Source organism: Micromys minutus (assembly GCF_963924665.1).
Source record: "Micromys minutus genome assembly, chromosome: 1".
Taxonomy (NCBI): domain Eukaryota; kingdom Metazoa; phylum Chordata; class Mammalia; order Rodentia; family Muridae; genus Micromys; species Micromys minutus.
This window is the reverse complement of record NC_137969.1, coordinates 161790374-161817711: the sequence shown is the minus strand read 5'-3', so window position 1 is coordinate 161817711 and position 27338 is coordinate 161790374. Positions and strand designations below refer to the sequence as shown.

Below are 27338 nucleotides of genomic sequence, written 5' to 3'. Positions count from 1 at the left end.
CCCCTTTAGTCTTATTTAATCTGAACCGTGATGGCTTTCGTAAGTATGAGAGAAAATCAAAGCACCAAGGTACGGGGTTGTGCAAGGGTCGATAGGTTGACTGAAGTAAACTGTGAAAGGACCCCAGACATGAGCCCATATGAGCTGCCTCTGGAGCTTCTTTCATGGCTCAGGACAGACTAGGAATCCCCCGGATAAAGGTTCTAATGCTTTTCACCCAGCATTAGACAGCTTTAGAATATGCACTAGGAAGACAGGGCGTGCTGTGTGTAACAAACATGCGGCAAAGCTCCTGCAAAGCAGACCTCAGCCATTCCATATCTACTTTTGTCTTTTGCCCTCTTCTTACGTTTGAGACAAAGTCTTGCCACGTAGTTCAAGATGGTCTCAAAGCACGTTTCTGGTGCCTGGGGAAGCCAGAAGAAGGTGTCAGAGCCTCTGAAGGAGGAGTTACACACTTGTGAGCGGACATGTGGGTTCTAGGAATTGGGGTGTGGGTGCTGTCCTCTGGAAGAGTAGCTAGTATTCCTAACCACGGAGCCACCTTTCCAGACCCTCTGTGTAATTCTCAAAGATTCGATTTTTATCCTAAAACCCTCTTCGAAAGGTGCAGCAACAGAGGCACATTTAAAAGCTGAATTCAGCCCAGGCAAACTGCTTCCACTGTATCCCTGCCGACAGCCCAGAGATCAGACCAGACACAGCAGTGACTGTGGGTGAGACATTTATTATAAAATATCAATTGGTGTTTAGGTGAGGAATAGGAATGAGAAACCAGGGCCTTGGAGGACAAAGAGTCATGTAAAATAATTTCTAAGAAAGATCTATGAATGCTATTCTTTTGTTCCTGTAGGTCTGATTTACCAGGATTTGTTTCTATGCATTGACTCCCACTACTGATCAAGCCTGTTCTATAAGCAAGGCACTCTGAGCATGAATCTTGGCTTCCCAGGTCAGCTCTCCAGGAGGCCTCCTTGTGCAGACACCAGTGTCTTCCTGGACTGAGAACACTCCTTGTCTGACTTGCTTTTCCCCTCTGAGAAGTTGAACTCTATGCAGAAGCCATGCCAAACAGTAAGAACTTATTCCTCTCTCACCACTGAGCTGGCAACACACCAGAACCAAGTCTTTCATCAGTGCCTTAGGTTTTTGAGAGGAAGGACCATCTCACCGTCCTTGAGGAATGATACTGTTATGAGAGCTTTTTTCTACAAGAAAATGGAATGCTTCCAAAACTGTCACTACAGACAGTTGGGTTACCGGCCTCCGAGATCTCAGGATTGAGTCAGTTAAGGTAAGGGAGCACAGCTGTTCAGTACGTTTGGAGAGAAGCATTCCTCTACTTCTCAGCCACGAGTATGCTTTTCTACTAGACTTTGAAGTGAAGTAATACAAACTTAATGGCTTGCAGCATTCTGTTCATTCACAGAATCACTTCTTTCCAATCAATAAAGTTTAGGCAAATGGGGCATGAACCTATGCTAATGTTTTTTATTCAATAATTTAAAACACTTTTCCAAAAATTATTTTCTAGGAGAGTTTCAGAGGGAAGTCACCACGAGTGGCTAGAGTGGCTCACTGTCCACGGAGCATCACTGGAGGAGCCACACTGGCCAGAAACCCCATGCCCCAACACTTCATCCCTCTCTTCTTGCTCTGGAGGAGCCTGTTGGCTATCCTGTGGCAGGATAGTCAGGATCTCCGGCAACTCGTCTGGTTGGTTGAGGAGTGTCAGGCAAACTTGAATTTTGGTTTACTGCAGGTCTATCACGAAGCTCAAGCCAGGACTGTATGAAGTCGGAACTGATTTGCCCCTGGACTGGGTTTCCCCAGAGTGCACGGCAGCACCCTCCTCTGCTCATTGCTCCTCACGGAATGAGTCATCAGCTGTGTTCACTTTAGTCTTAACACGGGGCGTGGGAGCCCGTAATCTGTAAGCCAAGCGGGTCTCAATTTTTCTTTCAAGCACTAGGATTAAACATTTACCCCTAAGCAGAGCACACCTACAGCTTCCATGTGTTGGCTGTAGGTGTTTTTTTTTTTTTTTTCTTTTGTTTGTTTTGTTTTTCTTTTCCTTGGGACAGTACTTAGTTTTTGGGCACTCTATTATTTATCCAGTCAGCAACTATGGTAGCCATCTCCTGGTTAAAACCAAGAACAAAAGCATGTGGCATTCCTTTCTCACAGAGGTGAATGTTGCCTTCTGGAAAATCGTTCTTTATGTCTTCATAGAACTTTACTGGACACCAGCCATCTGTTTTACCATAGTAAAACGTAAGCTGAAAGAAAAGAAACAGCATTTTATCTTCCCAATAGCAATTGATACCAGTGGTCTGCAGTGCCTTGAGGGCAGCACCTGTCAGACTCTGCCCACCGGTCCTAAGGGCCTCCCCCAACTCCCCTATCCACCCCCAGCCCCCAGCCCTCAGAGACCACAGGATTCATTAAGGAATGTGTTGGGAAGAAACCACCTGGAGACTGTGCGGCAGATCTCTCTAACTTACTAAAGGAACACCTGGAAAGGTCATGCATGTGAGGCTGGAGTGAAATGGTGGGGGGAGGGGGGGACTTAAGCAGACAGAGTCACTGAGACTAGTGACCATGGGCTCACTGCTTTCATACAGCCCTTCAGTAGGCACATGGACAGGTTTGCTGAATGAACACAAAGAAGTCAGATTGCCTCTGGCTTCTCAATGTAGCTGATGCAATGTGATCAGCATCCTAAGAGTCTGTGACTCTGTAAGGAGGCTCAGTATGACAGGAGTGTGTGCTAAGTGTAGGGAGAGCACATTACCTCATTCTTCAGGTGATATCAATGTGCATTACTAAGACTGTTCCTGGAGATTTATCTAGACGTGCACATAAAATAAATGTGTGTGCCATACAGATGCTACATTATGAACTACTGTACTCTATGGAAAAACTGTTAGGTACTCTATAAGTCTTCACAGAAAAGCAAAAAAGTAAAATCATATTTAGAATGTTACAGTGATTAAATTTTTTAAAAAATGTGTGTGTGTGTGTGTGTGTGCGCGTATGCGAATGTCAGTGGACTCTGTAGAATTGGTTTTCTCCTTTCACTTTTATGTAGGTCCTGGGGATCAAACAGGTTATTAGACCTTCACAGTAAAATATCATAGTAATACTAATTTATTAAAAAAAGTACAGACTATATTTTAGGGACAGAGGAGAAAATACAATGTGTCTTACTCGTAAAACACTGCTTCCCTTCACTGGCCCCGGAGAAGCAGTGGGAACAGAGGTACCAAGGGAGCAGGGCCTATCCTGGTTCTGCCTGATGCAGCTTCTGACAGCTACCAACTCTGCATCCGAAGGGATGCATGCTTAAACACTCAGAAGGCCAGTTTCTTTTCTTGTACAAAGTCATCTAGCAAGTAGCTTCTTCAAAACTACTTGGGGCCATGGTGTGACCCAGGACGTACTTTCCTCTGCAGAGGCGGCCGAGTATGAGCTCTGGGAGGCAGCTTGTCCTCCTACATTTCTGTTGCTCTCTCAGACAGATGTGCCTGAGTAGTCAAACTACACTGAGAAACAACACGGTCCAGCTCATTGGCATCCCCTGCACCTGAGGACTGAGCCCAGACCTGGTAAAAACTCAGCAACAGTTTCCCCACATCACAGATCCCAAAGTACAGTGAGCTCCCTGAGGCATCTCTGTGGAGTAGTGGACTGGACAGTCCAACCACACACTTAATATTAGTAACACCTGCCTTCCAACAACCCTCATTACAAAAGTATGCAAAAGTGACCAGTCTTTTAAAAATGTACTCAGAGGTATATCTAGGCTATGACTAATTTTATATGAGTAATAATGAATGTTTACCGAATGCCTGATATACACTGGACACTCTGCAAGGTCTAAATTATAAGTATAACCTACCATTTTAGCACAGCTATCTAGAATGTATGTTCATAGTAAATGACTTTATTGATGGGGAACGGCTCATACAATGAAGCACATGGTGGAGCTTGAGTTTGAACCTGGGCTGTGGCACTGAGGACTCTGCTCTCCAACACTTACCTCTTCTCAGTCAGGCTCCCCTAGAGAACCCAAGAGCCTGCTAACGCAACCCCTCTGGATGAAGTGCCCGAGGTCATCATGGCGGAGATAAAAACAAGCCTATCTGTTTCCAGGATGATCACGACATTCTGGCCAGGTTTCAAGTTAAACAGGCAGAACTAACACAATCTGTTTCAGAGTGAGGCCTTGGTGGAAAGGCAGTCCTGGTGAGCTGGTCCAGGGAGCACTTTCCTATGCTCCACCAAGCGGGACGTGTGCATGTCAGAAGGATTTGCATGGCCATTGTGCAAATGTCGGCACTGTACTAGGGCTGTTCCCACAAGCGGCACACACCTCTGGCGAGGCAGGCTAAGCAGAGGGTGGGAACAGAGCTAGGGCAGGCCCCCCTCCCCCAACCTTTGAGTATTTTGCCTCCTTTAAGCCTGGCCTAGGGCAGAGGTGGTACCACCTTGCCCTGCCACAGCTGCCTGCCTTCTCCCAAAGGCTGCAGCCACTGTGCTCTCTGAGAACAACTGAGGAGTCCTGTGGCCCAGGGTGATGTTTGGGGTCGGCCTGGGAGTAGCACACAGCAGCTGTTTCCATAAGCTTGGGCCAAGGATGGTCACGGCAGTTTAGAATTTCCCTCCTGAGTGAGTTTTAAATGAAAACTTCAAGTTTATAAGCAAACACAAGTTCACTTTCCTATGAAGCAGACATGGATCTCCTTGTAGTTTAGAACAATGACAGAATAAGGAAGCGCTGGTCTTCTTGTTACTTCAGATATACCAGGTGCCCGGAAAAGCACAGCAGACCCCAGAGGCTCTCACACAGATCTGGGTCATAGCTTCAAGTCACCACACAGGTGATTTTCCTCCCTTGACTTACTCTGTTTCCGAGCTCACCTTAGGCCCCTCTCTGCCTCTCTTCTCATATTCACTGGCTCCTTTCCCCTAACCTTTGACTTGAAATGGCCAAACATCAATCTGTATATGGTTTCCTTCTTTCTGTTGCAGACTTGTGTAAGTAGCCACTGAGCATGCTCACAGCTTCAGCTACAGGCCTATCATGCCACAACCAAAATGGAGCCCGGAGTCCTCTTTTTGAGCTTTACAGACAGCACACATCTGGGCATGTATTCACTTGGATAGTCCACAAGTGCCTCATACACAAGTGCCAAGCACTTCCCATAGCCCGGGGCTACTTCTCAATCCTCCCTTAGCACCAAATCTGCAGCAAAGGGTCTCAGGCCCTTCAGCCCACCTCCTAACCTGCCACTTCCCTGGTGCCTCTGAGTCTTCCTCTCCAATCTTCTCTTTCTTTTTAAAATTTTTTATTGGATATTCTCTGCATTTACATTTCAGATGTTACCCCCTTCTCCTTATCCCACACCTCCATTGTCTCCTTGAGGGTGCTCCCTTTCCCAGCCACCCTCTCCCACTTCAGTACCTTGGCATTCCCCTACACTGGGAAAATGAGCCTTCACTGGACTAAAGGTCTCTCCACCCATTGAGGCCAGAGAATTCTATCCTCTGCTACTTATGCCCCTGGAACCATGGGTTTTTCCATGTGTGCTCATTGGTTGGTGTTTTAGTCCCTGGGAGCTGTGGTGGGTTTGGTTAGTTAATAATTTGGTTGTCTGCTGTGGGGTTGCAGACCCTTTCAGCTCCTCAGTCCTTTCTCTAGCTCCTTCACTGGGGTCCCAGTGTTCAGTCTGATGGTTAGCTGCGAATGATCCTCTGTATCAGTATGGCCTCTCCAGGCACCCGTTGTCTCCTCTTACAATCCAATGTGTTACTAAAGATGTACATAGTACTATATCGCAAGTTAATTTTTAAAACATTGTGCTAACTGTACTTCACTACACGATTCTCTGTGGAAGCTTCCTGGTGGATCTTTCTCCACTCAGCTACCTGGGGCACTAGGACTTGACTATGCACCAGAGGCGGTGAGCTGTGCTGAGTCCTCGGATGATGACAATAGTTCCTTCCTCTGGGGTGGGGTGAGAGGAAGGCTGCTCATTTACATACTGTGTATGGCAAACGTGTTATAGCTTTAAACAGGGAGACAGAGAGCCAAGGGGGAGGCCTGCAGCTGGGGAAACTTCCTGAGAGGACAGTGTGGGCCAAGTTAAAGGAAAGTGGGATTTAGCCAGGTGAAGAGATGGTGAAACCTCTGATGTCACCTGGCTGCTGTACTCTTCAGACACAACTATGATGCTGCATTTTCTTCTGGAAAGAGAAGAAGTTGTCTACTATCGGAGACTAAATCAATACAGCTGTCCAATGCTGGGCATACAGTCTCCAGTCCTTGCAAGGAAGACAGTTGGCCTAGACTTCGCAGAATTAAAATTGGTCAGTTTCCCTAAAGAATATTAAAACCTCTCTGTGTGTTAAAAATGGAAATCAGTGGCAGAAAATCTGAATTTGACTTTCAAGCCAATGCCTGTGAATCAGGGTAGAAGATGAGTCCAGGAAGCTTTTGGCATGATGTGGTAGAAAGACTATTTTCAGAGTAGTTTTTGAGTGGCTTCTTGGCTAGATGGTACAAAAATACTCTGTAACTGTTTTGAAAAATGCAAAAGGTTTTAGTATCAATGCTGGTTCAATAACTTCACACTGGGCAATGTGAACAGGCAAGAAGGTTCTGAGTTCCTCTGCTTAGGTGGAAATATGGACAAGGGCATCCTTGAAAACAGCAGCTAAGGTAGAGGCATCTGCAGCCTCAGGACAGGGCTTTCAGCTCTGAATGATCCCTGGAAATGGGGAGACAATGCTCACCTTCCTAGAATGATGTGCCCTGTTAAGTTCCCTTACTTCCCTAAGCCACAGGGACATGTTATGCTGAGCCACCTTTATCAAAATTAAATTACACCACACCTCCCCCTTTTTCATTATGGAGCAGGAAGTGGTCTGTGGTGGCCTTGTGTCTCTGTGCTTTGCTTTGCTTAGGAATGCTGAGGAAGTGGGACAAACTATCTGAGAGCAGTTGTTTACCATTTCAGTGACTGGCTGTAAGGAGTTACTGTGTGATGGGAAGGCAGCTGCATACCACAAGGCTGAACAACACACTACTTGCTCTAAATACTACCAGTGCATTTAATATTACCATCACAGGGGCACGATTGTTCCCTGGAGTTGGACAGCTCATTCCTGAGCCTGTGTTAATACTAACCTTGAAATGCTGACTATCCACCAGAATATTCCCAGGTTTCTCTCAAGAAAGTCTCAGGAAACTTCCAGTCCTGCCACAGTTGCCATGAGCAGACCTCTGTCTGGTAATGATTATTCGTGCATATGGGTTGAACTCAGCACAGGAATAAGCTAGCACCTTTCTCTGACCTCTTTCTGAGCACAAGCATACAAACAGGATCCAGAACGAGTAGTAGTTTACAGCAGCTGGCTTCCCCAGGTGGTAGGCCCAGCTCTAACATGACAGGCCCTGTCATTCTCCAAGTGTGAATTTTGGAAGAGAGCACCTGTCAATCTTACTATAAAGCAGCTGAATTGCTTTTACAAACTTCCAACCTGAAGAAGTAAAATGCATTTTGGAAACAGACTCGGTTATAATTTAACTACAAAATAAAATGCTGTTTTCTGGTAATTTCACAGCTTCAATGCTGGAAGTATCTGAGCGCCCTGGAGAGCAGGCTCTCGTAGCCCAAATTTCTCCGTCTAGCTAATAACAGCCTCCTCTTCATTCAGAATGTCTAGCTCTAGGCAGCTGCTGCTTAAGAAACATAAAGACTGCATGGGTGCAAACCAGACAGACATGGCATCTTTGAAGGTCCTGTCGGAGGGAAGATTTTTAATATTGTAAAATCTTTTTTAAGCAACACATATAACACCTGCTTTCAGAAAGTTGTATTGGGAGGTTACAGACCTACGAATTAACCATGGACAAGCTTCAGTCTCATCTCACAGCTTAGGAAGAGACCCTCAAAGCCATGGTGATCTGGGTGCTGACCTGTAGGCTGTCAGAGTAAGTTGTTTATCAGGATCATTCTGTACCCAGCAGATGTCAGTGTTCCACGCCAGCTGTGCAGTTCTAAGTCAGTGCTGTCTTAAAAAGCCTACGGCAAGGTTCATATATTCTTTAAGGAAATTTCAGTAATGATGTTAAAAAGAGTATGAAGGAATGAGTAAAATTATTTTAAATGCAGTTTAAATATTTTTACTACAATATGTCTAAAATATGTCAACGTGTAAACAATATATTAATTTTTTCTTTTAATGTTTTCCTGCCTGTGCCAGGGTTGAACTCAAGCCTCGCACAATACCAGACACTAACTTTGAAACTTAACTTGCATTTATACTTATGAAACACCTCGACCTAGACTAACTTCAGAGAATGCTTGTGTGAGTGTGGGGTTTTAACCATGCAGTTCTGGGCTGTGGGCAGAGTTCAGCAGCAGGTTGTGTTGCCCTTAGAGTGTGCAAGGCCTTGGGTTTGATGGAACCAAAGCCATAGAACAGAAATAGTGCAGACGTGAGTTGGAGAGATTAAGCTGACGAGATTAACTCAGCAGTTAAGAGTACTGGTTGCTCGTTCAGAATTCCCAGGACCTATAAGCACCTATAGGACAGCTTACAACTGTCTGTAACTCCAATACCAGGGGACCTGGCACCTTCACACAGGAATACATCCAGGTAAAACACCAATGCACATAAAAATAAACAAATCTTTAAAAACACAAACAAACAAACAAACAGTGCAGATCTACCCTCTTCAGGGTGATGCAGACAGACGGTGTCCCAGAAATGCCAATGGCTGTCCGTATACTAGGATGTTTGAATATGTTCCAAACCTTGGTGGCTTTATAACTTCAGAGCCTTGTGCTTCCAAATAAATTTGTGTGTTGAGTCTCATGTTTGCAGGTGCCACATATGTGATAACTCAGAAAGCTGCTTCTGCTTTTATTTTTTGTTTTATGAACATGGTGTAGAGGTGCTTTGTCTGCATGTATGTCTATGCACCAGTATCTGGTGCTCAAGGAGGCCTGAAGGACATAAGAGCCCCTGACACTGGAGTTACAGATGACATGTGGGTGCTGTGAACTGCACCTGGGTCTTCTGGAAGAACAGCTGGTGCTCTTAACCGCTGAGCCATCTCTCCAGCAGAAAGCTGCTTTTTATGTGGCGACAAGATAGCCTTACATGTTGGAGAATGAGGAAGACAAGCTACGTGGTCATCAGGTCACATGCAATGTTAGTTCTTTCCTGCTATTTTAATTATTATATTTCAATATCACTCACTTATTTTTCAGACACTACTGAGACTTCTTAGCACAACACATTGTTAAACCAGGAAAATATTGGTTTTAAAAATAAATTCAACTAAATAAGTGGCAAAATATACATATGGAGCTGTAATCAGCCTTACTTACCCAGTATAACTCAAGGATAACAAAAGAAGTTCTGCTAAATTGGTAACTTCAGCATCTTAAGTTCTTAGCCAAGTCTAGCCTTGTATCCTGAGGAAGTATTTCTAGCAATCAACTGACATGCTTCGAATAACAACCCCCAAATGTTTACCTTAGGTAAATGTTCCTTTATGATTTCATCATCTCTCTTCACCACACGCATCATTTCTTGGCCCCCGAGGTAGGCAGCATTAGCTTTATTAAAAAAAAAAAAAAAAAAAAAAAACCCATCCAACTGTTAAACACTTAGAATATACAGAAGACACATCAATGTCCAATTAACTTTAGCAAATTCACATGCTTCATTTTTGTAGATGCCAAGTGCTATCTGACATTAGATGCCGGGGGGGGGGGGGTTAAAGGAGGCACATTGAGCTGGCTGGCAGGCTTGCAAAGGTAAGGTGTGTTTACAGAGGGCCATGTCTAAGGTTTGGCTAACCCCAGGAGGGGTAGCCTATCCTGGCCAGAAAGACCTTCAGAAGCCAATGCACCACAGAGGCAAAGAGCAGGAGCCAAAGACTGTCCCACTGAGAGGAGCTCCACAGTGGTCTTCTCCCCTGCACAGCAGCCTGAGAGACGTCAAGCAGAAGACAACCATAAAACTCACTCAATAGCTTCCTCTTTTCTCAGAATCTCTGCTCTTCACTGTCCAATGTCCAGTGTCTTAAAACATTGTTTTCACATTTTATTTGGTTTTTTTTCAGTTGTTTTAGGCAAGAGGGCAAATGAGGTCCTTATTATGTGTCTCAGAAATGGAGGAGCTATGTGAACTTATTTCCATTTGAAATAAAAAAGTCTACTTGTGATCTTCCCAATAGAAATATTTTGGAAATAAGCAATTTAAACAAACTGGCTGCTACTTTTACAATTCAGAAGTCTTCATTAAGAGATTATACTTTCTGTCTTTGGAAACATCTAGAAACATGACACACTTCAGATTTTATGAGGAAGGCTTTTTTTTTTTTTTTTTGGCTCTGTTTTACAAATTTAATTCAGAAACAGTTTTTAGAAATACTGGCTAAAGTTTAGATATTTTTTGGCCACAAGATTTTATTAACAAATACCAAACGCAAGGCAGCAAGTCACGCATTTAGTGCTACGAAACAGCAGAATTCAAGCCACACATGTGGGACCTTGGAAGGCCATGGCTGCTGTGTATTGGCTAGGTCATCTCATAGCCCACAGGAGAGCTTATGGGTCAACACACACTTCCAGCTGGTCTTTCTACCGCACTGGCAGGCTGGAGTGTTATCAAGGTGGAGGATATCTAATCAAAGCTCCTATGCCTGGTTACTAATACTCTGTAGGTCAGTGACAGAGATTCTTCTGTGAACATGTGAGCTAACCCATCAATCTCAAACCCTAGGTATTTACTCTTTGGACAACTTTGACAGAGCAACCCCGAATCATCCCATTCTTCCATCTGAAATCACCCCAGGGCTAGGTACCAGACAACCAGAGGCCACCCAGAGACTTTAGAATTTCTAAGTCAATCCTAGGTCTTCCCACTCAGGTGCCCAGCCTGCTTCATATCATCCTTCCAGGGAATCTACAAGGGGCTGTGGGTCATCTGTCCCTTCTACTTCCTAACCTAACAGGGTACCTCCCTGTGCGATCCTGTGTATGTGGGAGCTGTAAACGCTAAACTGTTTTCAACACCGATCATGTCTGACTGAAACAAACTAGCTGCATTCTGCATCAAGGACAGGTGCATCTGGGTAGCTGAATGCGGTAGCTTTGGTGGAGGTGGAGTAGAGGAGTGGAGAGGAGAGAGCTATGGTAACCTAAAGCTCCAGAGAGTTACAAAGGGTTGCCCTTGAGCTTAACCTGAGTACTGAGCTGCACAGTCATGTGACCAACAGTCAGAGTCCAGGGAAAGAACCCTCTGAAGGACTACAGGAACAGTGCCTGATGGTTTCTGCCAGCCTAGGGGGAAGCCTCTTAATGAGCAGCACAGTACACACAGGACTCAGAGTGGCCTTTGGAACCCCAGGTCAAGAAGTCAGAACCTGAACCATGGCTAGGTTAGCAGTGGCCACATTACATAGGAGGGTGGGGGGCCCGATGGCTGCCCATCAGGGTCTTCTGAGAGAAGCTGCCTGTTCTGTGAATTAGGAGAGCATCTACAATATGGAGAAAGATATGCACCATATGGCAAAAGTACTGGCATCTGGACATATTTTAAAACTTCTAGAGACCAGCAAAAAAAGAGGCTGATGACCAAACATCAAAATGAGTACAGTCTTAAATAGAGAAAAAAAAAAATTGAACACTCTGATAAGCTCATATTTCTGAAAATCAGATTTTCATTTGGGAATATACTCCAACCTATTTCCACTCTTACTTTCTTTCCTTGTCAGTTTCCATCTAAGTGAGAATACCATCTTTGTCATTCCTCAGCAACGTTCCCAGTGAGTGCAGTGGTCATAGAAGTGTAATTTCCTCAGTGAAAAACACACTGCCCTTGGCAATGACTGCCCACAGCATGGCTGAATTTCAAGTACTGTGGAGAAGGAAGGACTCAGTACAGGACGATGGAAATGGAGGCACTAAGGGAAGGCAACCTGGGAAATGTTTGCTTATTCACTTATGTTTCATCAAAAGCCTAAATGCATCTGTAAAAGCCAGTGCTGTTTCTTTGCTATCACCATCTTCTAAAATGTTTAAACTTCAAGGGATGTACAAGAGAGAGGCGAAAGGGTTCATGGCAGCTGAGAGAGGGCTGATGGCCAAGGACCATGAGGGCGTTCACTGTACAAGGGAGAATGTCTCTACTGTTTATCGCCAGACTTGGCTGGGCAGAAAAGAGTTGGTGTGTCCATCTCTTCCTAAGGAGGAAGATGACTGAAACTTATTAGCACTAATAGAAATCAAAGAGTAAAAAGTTATATTTTAAACTTTTAAATATATAAATTATTATAATCATGGTATAGAGAGGCTCTGCTATAGCAGGTGCCTCTATGTAAGTTTTCCAGAGGGCTAGAAGAGATGAGATAAACAGCTGCCCAAGCCCGAGTTTGTCATGCTAGGATGGATCAGCTGTGGTCTCAGGGAGTGGGGTTAGTTGGTTTAGTTAGGGTTAGGAAGGTGGTTGGCTCTACGAACAGGGAATCTCAGGATTAGCTTAGGGTGAGGATGTGGCAGTCACTAAGTAATCATCCGAAGATCAACAGGAAGGCCCTCATTTCCCTTGAATTCTTCCATGGGACTCTCCAAGTTAAAACCAGTGACTTCAAATTCTTTACACGGAGGGATACAGCTTCTAGTCTACAAGAGGACTGTGGGGAGCACGTTTCTTTCTAGCCAGGAGTCAATCTTTTGCTTTATTTCTATTCTTTCCCCTTCTTTCTGTTGGTGCTAGAGAGGAGGTTGAAAGAGCCATCCTGTGGCCACGGGATTCGGAATTCCAACAGATAAAAAAATGAAGCTGGAACCTCTGAATTTTCTGGGTATTTTGGTCAGAGCAAAGAGGATGTGGTGCTTAACTGTAGCAAGGGAGGAGGGAGGCATCATTGTGCATCTATATTCATTGGAGTTTTCCCTTAATGGAGGCACAAGTGTCTTGGACAAAAAGAGCCTTTCTAAGGATAGCCCCTCCCTGCACATATTCTGACTGTTTCTAGGACTGGCAAGGCTGCACAGCAGCAAAACAGTAGAAGGTAGACTTGGGGACTGGAGGGTCCTGGAGACAAGAGCTTCAGTTAGAACAGAGGTCCAACCTAGGAAGTGCACAACAGCATGAACCAGGAGGCCCTAGGAAAAGACTACACAGAACTAGACACACAGAAACCCAAAGACATTTAGCAGGGGACCTTATGTAGCCTTCCTTGTGTGCACTGTTTCATCTTCATCAGTGTTGCAAAATGTGGTATATAACAACTTAGAAAAGAAGTTTATCCATTCTGAAATTCCTCCATCATTTGGGAAGACGTTTCTTGCTTCTGCACTCCACTGTGTTTCTTTATAAGCCAGGACTGCAGTAACCACCTATGAGAGGGAGCCGCTGCACTGAGAGTGCTACCTGATGTACAACCTCATCTAAGTAACAGAGTGTTTACTACAGTGAAAAATGTAACCAGAGGTCCGAAGGTCAGTCACAACCACCACAGTTCAGACTAGAAGATAACAAACTCTTTCTGCTCCATTCTTTCTGGATTTTAGGCTGAGCACCTCCAGCCACTCAGTCCTCAGGTGGGTTTTACGAGCAGATGGAACCTGCGCACCCGAGCTGACAGAACAGATCAAATGGCTGTCTGGCTTTATCAAAGTAAAAAAAAATTATTCTAGGACCAAATGAAAATATTCTGAGAAGAAATCTGTGATCTGTAGTGAAGTCTACTATCATTAGCTCATTAAACATTTAAAAGAGTCATTTCCATATTGATTTAGGAAGGGGAAAGATTATAAAAGTTCCTTTCACAGAGTTATTTGACCAACTACCATAACCTGGTAGGAGTTCTTCATGTCTTGGGCTATGTTTCTCTTGTTAGGTAATGGAAAGGAGTTAAAACATCAGTTCAGCCTAACAAAAAGACCTTCAAACATTTTAAACAGTTAACTGTTTGACCTGTCATACTGTTGAGTTAAAATATATTTTCTTTTAGCTTTGATCAGAAAATCTAATTTAGCTGTCTGAGTGGGAGCCTATTTCTCATGAGACGGAAGCACATCTACTCCAGGGAAAATATGTAGTAGCAAACATTCCGGAGTGAATTAAGGGGGGCAAATCCATGTATAGTCTTTAAAAGTAACATTTCAGACAATCTCGTTACAATCTAATTACCCTGATGAATGCAGAGGTAATGTTTATACTATATGCTAATTGAGTTAGAGCCACTCTCTAAATGGGAAGTGACATTTCTCTCCCTCCATTGGAGAACTCTAAAGCCACAGAACCCAGCATGCTAGAGTAGAGGGTTTGGGATGCTATATTTGCTAAAGGGTAGCAGCATTTGAAATGCTTGAACATTTCAGTTTTTAAAGGTTTCAGAGCCGAAAACAACAAAAATGTGTGCACAGACTAAAGGACACTGCCCTATCTAGACGGGGCAGGATTTATAATCTACTACTTGGGCTGACAAACTTCCTCCATTTGTTTCTGTAAGGTCTCTCCTGGAGCACAGACATTACATAATTCACAAACACTGCACGGCAGCCTGCAAGTCAAATAGCAAGTTAAAGGTCATTCTCTGCAGGGCAACTAGGGCTGGAAGCAGGCCTGCAGTGAGTCCGGAGCTGGACTAAAAGCAGGACTGGGGATGAGATGAGTTTTGACCTGCCCTTCTTTACACGTATCCTGACAGGCACAGCACTGGGATGGCTGCTATGAATACTGGTTCCTTTACCTACAAGGAATATGATGTGGCAGGACTCACTAACCAGCCTTACTAACCAGCCTGAGGCCATCTTTTACGGGCATTGTCCTTCAGAAGTCATCAAAGGGATGGCTGGACAGAGGCAGTTTATGTATGTGATGATTGTTTTAAGAGCGTACTGGCGAGCCAGAGGAGAAAGGGGATGCTCTGCTTAGGATGTCTGAGACACGTGGCAATGATCACCTCATAGGTTGAACTAAATATCAAAGCAATCATGAGTGGAGGATTCCAAGAGGATGCTTCATGCTTCCTTTCCCTGTAACCAAAGTTACAGAGACCGGGAAAAAACTGAGTTCACCAAAGTACTGACCACTTGGATATTGGAAATGAAGATCCAGAGCCAAGGAATTGGAAGACCAGATGAAACAGGCAGCAAGAGAGCCGTGTGCATAGATTTGTTTGCAAGTTGGTCATATGAAGAGATGAGATATGTTCATTCTAGGTTTTAGGCTCTACTTTGAAGGTGGTGAGTCAACTTTGGCTGTGGAGAAAGCCTACAACAATGTGGCTGGAAGGCTCTGGTTGCCCTTGCTGAAAAGGGGAATATGTACTGTTTAAACTGCTTTACTTCCTTTGGATACAGCAGAGGCTGCTGGAAGACATGGCTAGGGGCCGATCAGTCAACTACAGGGAAGAACTGTTCTCACTTGTGACTTCTGGGGCCTTGTTCTCTAAGGAGGTAGTTATAACTCTTGTGTAGAAGCGACTAGAAAATGCCTTTACATAAGCACCTGCTTAGACAAAAATTAAGTGCTCCAGCACTTGGTTGCACAGTGCCCCCTGCTGTCCCTGGGGTCACCTTCCTGTCTGGATGGCAGAGTAAGGAAGAGGCATCCATCAACCTCATCGCTATCAACAAGTGTCTCCTGCTGAAGCCATGGGCCTTGACTTTCCCCTATGGCCGAGCCCTGCAGGCCTCTGCTCTGAAGGCCTGGGGTGGGAAGGAGAACCTGAAGGCAGCCCAGGAGGAGTACATCAAGGGGGGCCTGGCCAACAGCCTCACTTGTCAAGGAAAGTATACCCCAAGTGGTCAGTCTGGAGCTGCAGCCAGTGAATCTCTCTTTGTCTCTAACCATGCCAGCAGATCTAAGGCTGCCCCATCACTTGTGCTTCCCTTGTGTGTGTGCTGTTGTCTGTGAATGCTAACTCTGCCATCCCTCCCAGCCCACTGCCAACAAACAACTATTTAAGGGGGAAAAACTGAAGTGCTCATATATGTATTACACACTCACTAAGCATACAGCTGTCACTGATTACTGTACTTAGACTTTATCTACACAGAGAAACAAAAATGTTTTCTTATGTTTCACATCTAGATCTCCTCTTCTGGCCTTTAGGGACACTGGGCAGTGTAGTTCAGACACGCATGAGGGCAGAACACCCATACACAAAAGAAAAAAAATTAAGTCATTTATAAATACTAGTAAGTAATTATTATCCAAAAATACAGATTAACAAAACTATTCCCTGGTATACTCAGAAAATAACACAGAGCAAAAGCATCCAGTACCAAAATATATTAGCATGGTGATTATTTACTCTCTTTGTAATGTAAACTTTCTAACCAAAGACATGCATCAAGGCTATAACCTGCTGACTCCATGAGGCTGTTTTCGCAGACGCTGAACCGCAGGGTGCTCTGGACTCCTGGGAGGACCCCGCATGTGCTGTGTACTATTCGGGGCACATCTTGCCCTGCCATACCCACAGTACAGAACCAGGAGCAGAAGAGGACACTAAAGACCCATAAAGCTTCCTCTCCATTTTTATTCACGCTCCCCTCACCGAGTCACAAGTTCTCTTCTTACAAGAAGCTCTGTGATAGAAAAAGCTGAACAGTGAACTGCCTGATCTTCATGCACTGTCTGAGACTATTCTGCAAACATTTCCTTATACTACGAACACACACCTTAAAAAAAAAATCTTACCAAGGCAGAATGGTTGAAGAATGTCCGTCAAAGGAAGTTCAGACTCAAAGCTCATTGTTTTCATGACTTTTTGGATTAAGAAGGACTTTATTATTTCAGGACAGGGCTTAAGCAGTAAGTAGCTGGTAGCATAGAGCATGTATCGAAGCCAGCACAAAAATGGAGTGGCAAACTTGCCATTGGGCGATTCAGACATTCGCTCGATAGTCGGAAACAGCAGAAAGGTGTGGACGACCTATGAGAAAGAAACATACTTGGATGAGAAGTTCAGGAGTAGCCACACGTCTGCTCTTCTTCCTAGGCTCTGCTGACAGCGCCCAGGCTTGCAACACTGCTGAGACCTGGTCAGACCAAACTGAAGCTGACTGTGCTCTTGCCCTGTGACTACTCTGGGTAGAACCTATGCTCATTCTTGGGAGGCATTGGGGCTAACTACCAGATAATTCTTTGACTCTTTCTAGACAGTGAGAGTAAGGATTCCTGCAGCAGGAACCAGTACTGAATGGTAGTAGTTACACTGATTTGACTTTGAGGGTCACACAAGGGGTACCATTGCTGTCAGCATTTCTGTTAGCAGACAGGAAAAAAAGCATTAAACCAGCTTCATCAGAAAAACAGAAAATAAATTCAAATACTTCTGTGGATGAAAATGAGCATCCCTGAAACCATTTTAAGTCAAACACTATTTACCACATGGTCATTATTAAAACATGTGAAAATGATCTCTACAGAAAATCAGAAAAGTTAAAATAGTTTTATTACACTATCTGTTAGCAGTAATATAAATGGGAGCCTTAATAATATTAAAAGATCATAGAACAGAAGGACGAGAACAGAGGTAATAGACTTTTAAAGTTTTTATCTTATGTGTATGGGTGTTGTGCCTGCATGTATGTTCACACACCATGTGTGTGTGTACAGAAGCAGTAACAGGGCGCTGGCTCCCCATGGGACTGGAATTACAGAGTTTCGAGCCATTATGTGGGTACTGGGGACCAAACTCAGGAAGGTCCTCTTAGAAAGCAACCAGTGCTCTTAACCACCCTCTACTTTTTACTGGATTTTGAAATTTGTTTAATGTATGTGTGTGCATGTGTGTGCCATGACACACGTCTAGAAACGAGCGACCACTTGTGAGAGTTAATTCCCTTCTTCCACTATGAACTTAGGATGTCAGATCGGCAATAGGCCTGGTTTTATCTTTAAATACTGTAAGTTGAACAGACACATATAGCTAAGCATGTCAAATATAAACGTGCACATTGCATTTTACAGCAAACAGTGAGGCAGGGGAAGATGGAATGCGCACAGCCTGTCTGCACCTCTCAATGGCAGCTCCTTTCTTGCCTCTTCCCGGTGCTCAGCATCTCTTTGCCACTAGGAAGTGGCTGGCGAACTAATTTTATGTAACATAAGCAAACCTCCTAATTTTAATTAATTTATTCAATTCAACCTCATGTTTATGAACTTCATATATGTTGGCCTTATCTTTGCTAATTTTCTACATGTATGGATATGCAGACACTACTTCTTTTACAGATAGATATTGGAGTTGTTTTCAATCTTTAGTTAGATCTTAGTTTCTGATCCAGTGTTTTCTGTCAGAAGAACGGAACACAGTTCTTGCAAAGGCAGGCACTGACGGTGGCTGTCCTCAGCTGCTTCCTCTGGAGTGTCTTTATTTTCCTTATTCTTGGAAGGATAATCTCACAGGACAGATAATTCCAGGTTGGTGTTTTTTTTTCTTTCCTCCACACAAAATCTCACATCTTTCTTCTTGTTTGTGTGGTTTCTGAGAAGCTGGAAGTAACTGTTGTCTTTGGTTCTCTTTAAGTAGGGTGTGTGTTTTTCCCCTTGTCTTTCAGGATTTCATTACTTTGACTCTGTAGTTTGGACATGCATGCCTAACTATTTTAGGGAGGCGTTAATCCTGGGTGGTGTCTTCTGAGGTGTGTGACACGAGTTTAGTCATTATCTTTTAGAGTGCTTTCTGTTTCTTCCTCTCCCTACAGTTTTCCTGTTACACAAGTCACATCTTTTGCAGAGCCTTCAGACACTTTGTTTCTGGCTCTCTTTGCTCTCTGACTATAGAGGTTTCTATTGAGATATCTTCAAGTTCAGAAATTAGCCATGTTCGAGTTAGTCACGTACTTAACAAAGGTCATGTTCATTTCTGTTACAGTAGTTTGGATGGATACTATCCCCACACCTTGGACGAGTTTATGTTGGCTATTTGTTCTCTTAGAATCTTTAGTGTTCATCATAGCTGCTCAGAATTCTTGGGCTACTAATCTTCACATCCCTGCACATATGGGTCTGTTGCTTACTCCCCTTCTCACTGTGCATTTTGCTATTTAGCATGTCTTAGTGATTTTTTTTTTCTTGCTAGCTAGACATGATGTAACAGGAAAAGAAACTGCTCTAAGTATGGTGTTAGCAACACCCTGTGTATTTTAGTTGCTCCTGGGTGTGTTATTCTTGTGTATTCAGAGTGTTTTGTCTCTGCTTTCAGCCGGAGGTCCAAAGGGATATTAATTCTACAATATCTACCATGATAGCCTGACTGAGCTTTTGGGAGACAAATCTCTAAATACAGTTCCCACATGTCTAGGGCCTTCTGGGACGTTTTAACTTCAGAGCTTTCAACTCTCAGCCTTTAGGAATTAGGAACTACCAGGAAGCTTTTCTTATCTTGGCACTGGTGCCCACCAGAGTTTTAATTTGTGACTCTATGCTCTGGTAAGATGTCACACCGTATACACCCATCGTTCACTCTGATCTCTGGTGGCCGTCAAGCCTGCTTGGATTTTACATGGGATCTGGGAATCTGAAGTTGATCCTCATGAATGCATCGTCAGTACCCTGTCAGCTGAGTCACCTCTTGCTTTTTAAATAGCTGCTGTGTAATTAAAACAAACAAACAAACAAACAAACAAAAAAAAAAAGAAAGAAAGCAAAGAGAAAAAGACACTCACCCCATACAGGGCATCAATGACAGAGACAAGAGACAAAAATGATTTCACCCAATGAGCTTACCTGGAGTTACTTTCAGGACTTGTGGCTACACTAAGAAAAACTCTCTTTCCTAGCAAACTGTCCACAGATTCTCGGTGTGGGTGTGGGGTTTGTGAGCTCGTGGGCTCCGTTATGTATCTCCTGCCAGTAACCACAGCTGCATACTGTTGAACAGGGCAATGGCCATGTCATGTCTAGAGGACACTGTGCCACAACAATAGTTATCTTAACACATCCTCAGTGATACAACTTTGTGGCTTTTATTTGAATGTCCCTGCTGATTAGTGATGCTGAGCAGTTTCAGATATGTATTGGTCAGTGACATTTCTTTTTTTTTATTTGAAGATGTATCTATTTAAATTTTTTGATAATTTCCAAATTGGGTTTGGTTTTCCCTTTTTAAAACATTTTTGACTGGGAACAGCGAAGATCCAGGGACAGAAGCCTGGTGAGACTGCACTGCGAGTAGATGGGGTGCAGAGAGGGCTGGGCCAAGCTCGAGGAAAGCACGCCCCCCCACCCCGATTGGTTCAGGGGAACAGGAACTCTGCTGTAGGGACTAGGTTTCCACCCGCAGGTCCTGTGCGCGTGGACCAAACGCTCAGGCCATCTGCCACCAGGAACAGAGGAGATCCAAGGAGATGAGGGAATTGAAGAAGGAATTTAAAATGGAAATGTAAACAATAACAAAAAACACCAAAAAAAAAAAAAAAAAAAAAAAAAAAAGACAACCCTGGAGGTAGAAAACCTAAAAAAGAAATCAGTAGTCACAGACTCAAGCATCTCCAACAGACTACAAGAGATAGAAGAGAGAACCTCAGGGGCCGAAGACAACATGGAAAACATAGACAAAACAGCCAGAGAAGATGCAAAAGCCAAAAAGCTCCTAACCCAAAATGTCCAGGAGATCCAGGACACAATGAGAAGACCAAACCTAAGGATAATAGGAATAGAAGAGGGCAAACAATATCAACTAAGAGGCACAGTAAATATCTTCAACAAAATCATAGAAGAAAACTTCCCTACCCTTAAGAATGAGATGAGCAGGAGCATAAAAGAAGCCTACAGAACTCCAAATAGAGTGGAGCAGAAAAGAAATTCCCCCCAACACATAATAGTCAAAATGCCAAGTGCCCAAAGCAAAGAAAGAATACTAAAAGCAGTAAGGGAAAAAGATCATGTAACATATAGAGGCAGATCAATCAGAATCACACCCGACTTCTCAACAGAGACTATGAAAGCTAGAAGATCCTAGATAGGCATCATGCAGACCCTAAGAGAACACAAGTGTCAGCCCAAGCTGCTATACCCAGCAAAACTCTCAATCACCATAGATGGAGAGACCAAGATATCCCAGGACAAAACTAAATTTACACAATATCTGACCACAAACCCAGCACTACAAGGAATTATAGCTGGAAAACACAATACAAGGAGGGAAAACTACATCCTAGTAAAAACAAGAAAATAACTAAGCAAGAAAACCAAAAGAAGAAAGACACACAGGCACAATTCTACCTCTAAAAACAAAAATAGCAGGAAACAGCAACCACTGTTCCTTAATATTTGATAACATAAATGGACTCAATTCCTCAATTAAAAGACATAGGCTATCAGACTGGATACATAAACAGAATCGAGCATTTTGCTGCATACAGGAAACTCATCTCAGAGACAAAGACAGACACCATCTCAGAGTAAAAGGTTGGGAAAAAACTTTCCAAGCAAATGACCCCAAGAAGCAAGCTGGAGTGGACATTCTAATATCGAATAAAGTAGATTTTTCAACCAAAAGTTATCAAAAAAGTTAAGGAAGGACACTTTTTACTCATTACAGGGAGGATTTGTCAGGAGGAACTCTCAATCCTTAACATATATGCTCCAAACAAAAGAGCACCCATATTCAAAAAAGAAACTCTACTAAAGCTCAAAAAATACATTGCACCCCACACAATAATAGTGGGAGACCTCAACACCTCACTCTCATCAATTGACAGATCATGGAAACAGAAACTGAACAAGGACGCAGTGAAACTAGCAGAGGTTATGAACCAATTAGAATTAATAGACATCTATAGAACATTTCATCCTAAAACAAAAGAATACACCTTCTTCTCAGCACTTCATGGCACCTACTCCAAAATTGACCATATAATCGGTCACAGAACAAGCCTCAATAGATATAAGAAGATTGAAATACTCCCCTGCATCCTATCAGATCACCATGGTCTAAGGTTGGTCTTTAATAACAACAAAGACAACAAAAAGCCCACATACACATGGAAACTAAACAATGCTCTATTAAAGGATACACTGGTCAAAGAAGAAATAAAGAAAGAAATAAAGGATTTTCTAGAATTTAATGAAAATGAAAACACAACATACCCAAACCTATGGGATGCAATGAAAGCAGTACTGAGAGGAAAACTCATAGCTCTGAGTCCTTCCAAAAAGAAACTAGAGAGAGTATACACTAGCAACTTGACAACACAGTTGAAAGCTCTAGAACAAAAGGAAGCAGATACACTCAAGAGGAGTAGATAGCAAGAAATAATCAAACTCAGAGCAGAAATTGACCAAATAGAAACAAAAAGAACCAAGAGCTGGTTCTTTGGGAAAATTAACAAGATTGATAAACCCTTAGCCAAACTAACTACGGGGCAAAGAGAGAGTATCCAAATTAACAAAATCAGAAAGGAAAGTGGAGACATAACAACTGAAACTGAGGAAATTCAAGAAATCATCAGATCCTACTACAAAAGCCTATACTCAACAAAGCTGGAAAATCTGGAGGAAATGAATGAATTCCTAGACAGATACCAGATACTAAAGTGAAACCAGGACCAGGTAAACCATCTAAATAATCCCAGAACACCTAAAGAAATAGAAGCAGTCATCAAAAGCCTCCCAACCAAAAAAATCCCAGGTCCAGATGGGTTCAGTGCAGAATTCTATGAGACATTTATTGACGACCTAATACCAATACTCTCCAAACTATTCCACAAAATAGAGTCAGATGGAGCTCTACCTAACTCATTATTCGAGGCCACAATAACTGTTGTTCCTAAACCACACAAAGACCCTACAAAGAAAGGGACTTCAGACCAATCTCACTTATGAACATTGATGCAAAATTACTCAACAAAATCCTTGCAAACCGAATCCAAGAACATATCAAAATGATCATTCACCATGATCAAGTAGGCTTCATCCCTGGGATGCAGGGATGATTTAATATACGGAAATTCATCAACGTAATTTACCATATAAACAAACTCAAAGAAAAAACACACATGGTTATCTCACTAGATGCTGAGAAAGCATTTGACAAAACTCAACACCCCTTCATGTTAAAAGTCTTGGAAAGAACAGGAATCCAAGGTCCATACCTAAACATAATAAAAGCAACATACAGCAAGCCAATAGCCAACATCAAACTTAACGGTGAGAAACTTGAAGCAATCCCACTAAAATCAGGGACTAGACAAGGCTCCCCACTCTCCCCCTACCTCTTCAACATAGTACTGGAAGTTCTTGCTGGGGTAATTAGACAGCAAAAGGAAACCAAAGGGATACAAATTGGAAAGGAAGAAGTAAAAACATCACTGATTGCAGATGACATGATAGTGTACTTAAGCGACCCCATAAATTCCACCAGAGAACTTCTACAGCTGATAAACAAGTTCAGCAAAATGGCTGGATATAAAATTAACTCAAACAAATCAGTAGCCTTCCTCTACTCAAAGGACAAACATGCGGAGAAAGAAATTAGGGAAAGGATACCCTTCACAATAGTCACAAACAATATGAAATACCTTGGTGTGACTCTAACTAGGCAAGTGAAGGACCTGTATGACAAGAACTTCAAACCTCTAAAGAAGGAAATCGAGGAAGATCTCAGAAAATGGAAAGATCTCCCATGCTCATGGATTGGAAGGATCAACATTGTAAAAACGGCCATCTTATCAAAAACAATCTACAGATTCAATGCAATCCCCATCAAAATTTCAACCCAATTCTTCATTGAGTTGGAAAGAGCAATGTGCAATTTCATCTGGAATAACAAAAGACCTTGAATAGTGAAATCCATCCTCAACCATAAGAAAACCTCTGTGGGAATCACTATCCCTGACCTCAAGCTATAACAAGGCAATAGTGTTAAAAACTGCATGGTACTGGTACTGAGATAGGCATGTGGATCAATGGGATAAAATAGAAGATCCAGAAATGAGCCCTCACATATACGGTCACTTGGTTTTTGACAAAGGAGCTGTAAACATTCAATGGAAAAAGGACAGCCTCTTCAACAAATGGTATTGGCCCAACTGGCACTCAGCACGCAGAAGAATGAAAATAGACCTTTTCTTATCTCCTTGTACAAAGCTCAAGTGCAAGTGGATCAAAGATCTCCACATTAAACCAGGTACACTGAAACTATTAGAAGAGAAAGTAGGGGAAACCTTAGAACACATAGGCACAGGAGAAAATTTCCTGAACAGAACACCAATGGCTCATGCTCTAAGGTCAAATATCGACAAATGGGACTTAATGAGATTGCAAAGGTTCTGTAAGGCTAAGGACACTGTCAAGAAAACAAAATGGCAGCCAACAGATTGGGAAAAGATCTTTACCAACCCTACATCTGATAGAGGCCTAATATCCAAGGAATACAAAGAACTCAAGAAGTTAGACACCAGAGAATCAAACAATCCTATTAAAAAGTGGGGTACATAGGTAAACAAAAAGTTCTCAATTGAGGAACATCGAATGGCTGAGAAGCTTCTAAGGAAGTGCTCGGCATCATGAGCCATCAGGGAAATGCACATTCAAACAACCCTGAGATTCCACCTCACACCAGTCAGATTGGCCAAGATTAAAATTCAGATGACAGCAGATTCTGGTGAGGATGTGGAGAAAGGAACACTTATCCACTGTTGGTAGGGTTGTAAACTGATACAACCACTCTGGAAATCAGTCTGGCGATTCCTTAGAAAATTGGACATAGTACTACCTGAAGATCCAGCTATTCCACTTCTGGGCATATACCCCAAAGACACTCCAACATACAATAAAGACACATGCACCACAATGTTCATGGCAGCCCTATTTATAATAGCCAGAAGCTGAAAAGAACCCAGATGTCCTTCAGTAGATGAATGGATAAAAAAAATTGTGGTATATTTACACAATGGAATACTACTCAGCTATCAGAAATAATGAATTTTTGAAATTCCTAAGAAAATGGATGCATCTAGAGAATATCATCTTGAGTGAGGTAACCCAGTCACAAAAGAACAGACATAATACGCAATCACTGATAATTGGATATTAACCCCAGAAAGCTCTGAACACTCCAGAAATAACTTACAGACTACATGTAGTTCAAGAAAAACAAAGGCCAAAAAAAAAAAAAAAAAAAAAAAAAAAAGAAAAATCATTATGCTCAATCTTTACACACTAAGAAAACTTTGACTATTTCCAGGTTACATCTTGTTTTACATGTACTTCATGCTCATTGTAACTAGTAAGATTTTAAGGCATACTATCAAACCTTTAAAAAAGTCAAGTAATGACAAAAATGTATTCATATACTGTTATGCAAAAATGCTTTTAAAATCTGTACATTTATCTTTGTTTTTTAAAATAAAGTTAGTTGTTCAATTACAAAACATTTTTATATTCAACATTTATATTTATTACGTATGTGTGTGAGGGGCATGCATACACAAAGTGCACATGTGAATTATAACATGTGGGAAGGAATTGGTTCTCTCCTTCCAGCATATGGGCTCAGGGATCCAACTCAGGCTGTCAGGCTTGCTGTACCATGCCTTTATTCAAAAGCCAGCTAGCACACCTCGTCTTTCCATTTCACGTTATTTTTTTTCTTTGTTTTTTAAAAGAAATTCTTCTCTGACTCTGAATTAAGAATTTGTTTGTCGTTCAGAATGTTTTTCTTTATAATAAATTAGACGTGCTGGCTCCTATCTTCTCTACAATGGCTCTATTATGTCAGTTGTGGGTCTACTCTCTGATTTCAGATACCAATGACCGTTTGACCATTTCCTTCATGTATTTCTACGTATCAATGCACTTTCCCTGTGGGCCTTGAGAGGTAAGGTTCAAGCTCTTTTTCATCTGCTGTGGGCAGTTCCTTTCTTATAGTAACCTATTTGATGACAGTGTCCAAACGCTAAATTTGGCTAGGTGTCCCTGGAATTCCTCCTTTGTGTCTCTTGCTAATATGGAACAGGGAGGGATCTGGGAGTGAAAACCGAGGAGGGTTTTTTCTTTCTAGTTATATCTTGTTTTTTCTTGGTCCCTTCTCTCAGCTAAGTATTCAGCTATTTCCTGTAGACTTTTTCTCCCACAACAATAATTAAGATATTTTGTTTTCCGTTTTGGTCACAATAATTTGAGCTTCTCTGGCTTTCCTCCTCTATTCAGTAAGGAGGGATTGCTCCTGGAGTACCTGTACGTCCTAGACGATGAGTAAAAATGTTCTGGGAGGAAGGGGGCAAGAGCTTTGTCAGATAACTTAAAATGCTACTTTGGTAGTGATGCCTTGTAAATGTTTCCAACATGCTTTTAGTACATTTTGTACATTTTCTAAAACGTAAGAGTCTAATATGGGAATCTGGCATGCTGCTTGAACACCAAACAGTATGTTTTAGGAGTCTGAGGAGTAAAAATGGTTAAAAAAATCCTTCAGGAATTGGAGTAGCCTTTTATTAACCAATGACTTTCTAGTCCCAATCCAGAGTTCTATCTTTTAAGTAATTCTAATGCCACAATTTCATTGTGAAAACCATAGAGACTAAATTTAATGAGACTTGACAGGTTTCAAATTCGTGTGTTTGTGCAAAGTAGTTGCTGATAATGAGACAGGAAGGGCTTCTTCTATGTCCTGCTGAGGCTTCCCTGGTGGAGAGCGTCCCTTCCAAACTAAGGAGCAGACAGCTTGGGAGTAGCACAAAGATGTAGAAACTGAGACTTCTAGGTCCTGGGGGCACAATGTGGTAAGGAAGCCAGGCTGGCCACAGCTGGCCCGTCAGTATTGTTCAGTAACATGCAAGTAGATTTCTGGATGCTGGTAACTAGGAATAGTCTGCCTCTTTCTTTTCTCATTTGTGTCTAGGTTTGTATATAAAGACTTCAAGGAGTTGCAAAGCCCTTTCCCACTATTTAGAAGTTTAGTAAAATACCACAATTATTTATGTTCTAAACGTTTAGTGATGCTATTTGGTAATTGATTTTTATTTTCTAAAGAGTATGGGCTATTGATCGATTCCATTTGTTTAATAGTTCAAGCTTATTCAGGCTATTTCTTTTTGAATTTACTCATATATGTTCCCCCCTCTCCGAGTCTTGAGTCTACTTCATTAAATCCCCAAATTCATTTGTATGATGTTATTTATAATATCTGGTTATTATTCTTCAATCTCTGGACTACCAGAATTGATGTCACTACTTTCATTTCTTATATTCCCTGAAGTGCCTGAAAGAGTAAACTTTTATAACTATAAAGAAAGTCACTTCGTTTTTGGTTAGTTTTTTTCTCTTGGGGTTTATTTTGTATA

At 42.4% G+C, this 27338-nt stretch overlaps 1 protein-coding gene across 1 annotated transcript in view; it reads right to left on the bottom strand.

Moving 5' to 3' along the window:
* Window positions 1–707: 707 nt before the first annotated feature.
* LDAH (lipid droplet associated hydrolase) overlaps window positions 708–27338 on the bottom strand; it is a 76094-nt gene continuing 49463 nt past the window's right edge. The window contains exons 5-7 of the mRNA XM_080924841.1: window positions 16744–16978; window positions 9553–9635; window positions 708–2279 (exon numbers count right to left, since the gene is read on the bottom strand). Coding sequence (XP_080780967.1) covers window positions 2088–2279; window positions 9553–9635; window positions 16744–16978 — 510 coding nt within the window. The 3' untranslated portion in view covers window positions 708–2087. The remainder of the gene's footprint in view (window positions 2280–9552; window positions 9636–16743; window positions 16979–27338) is intronic.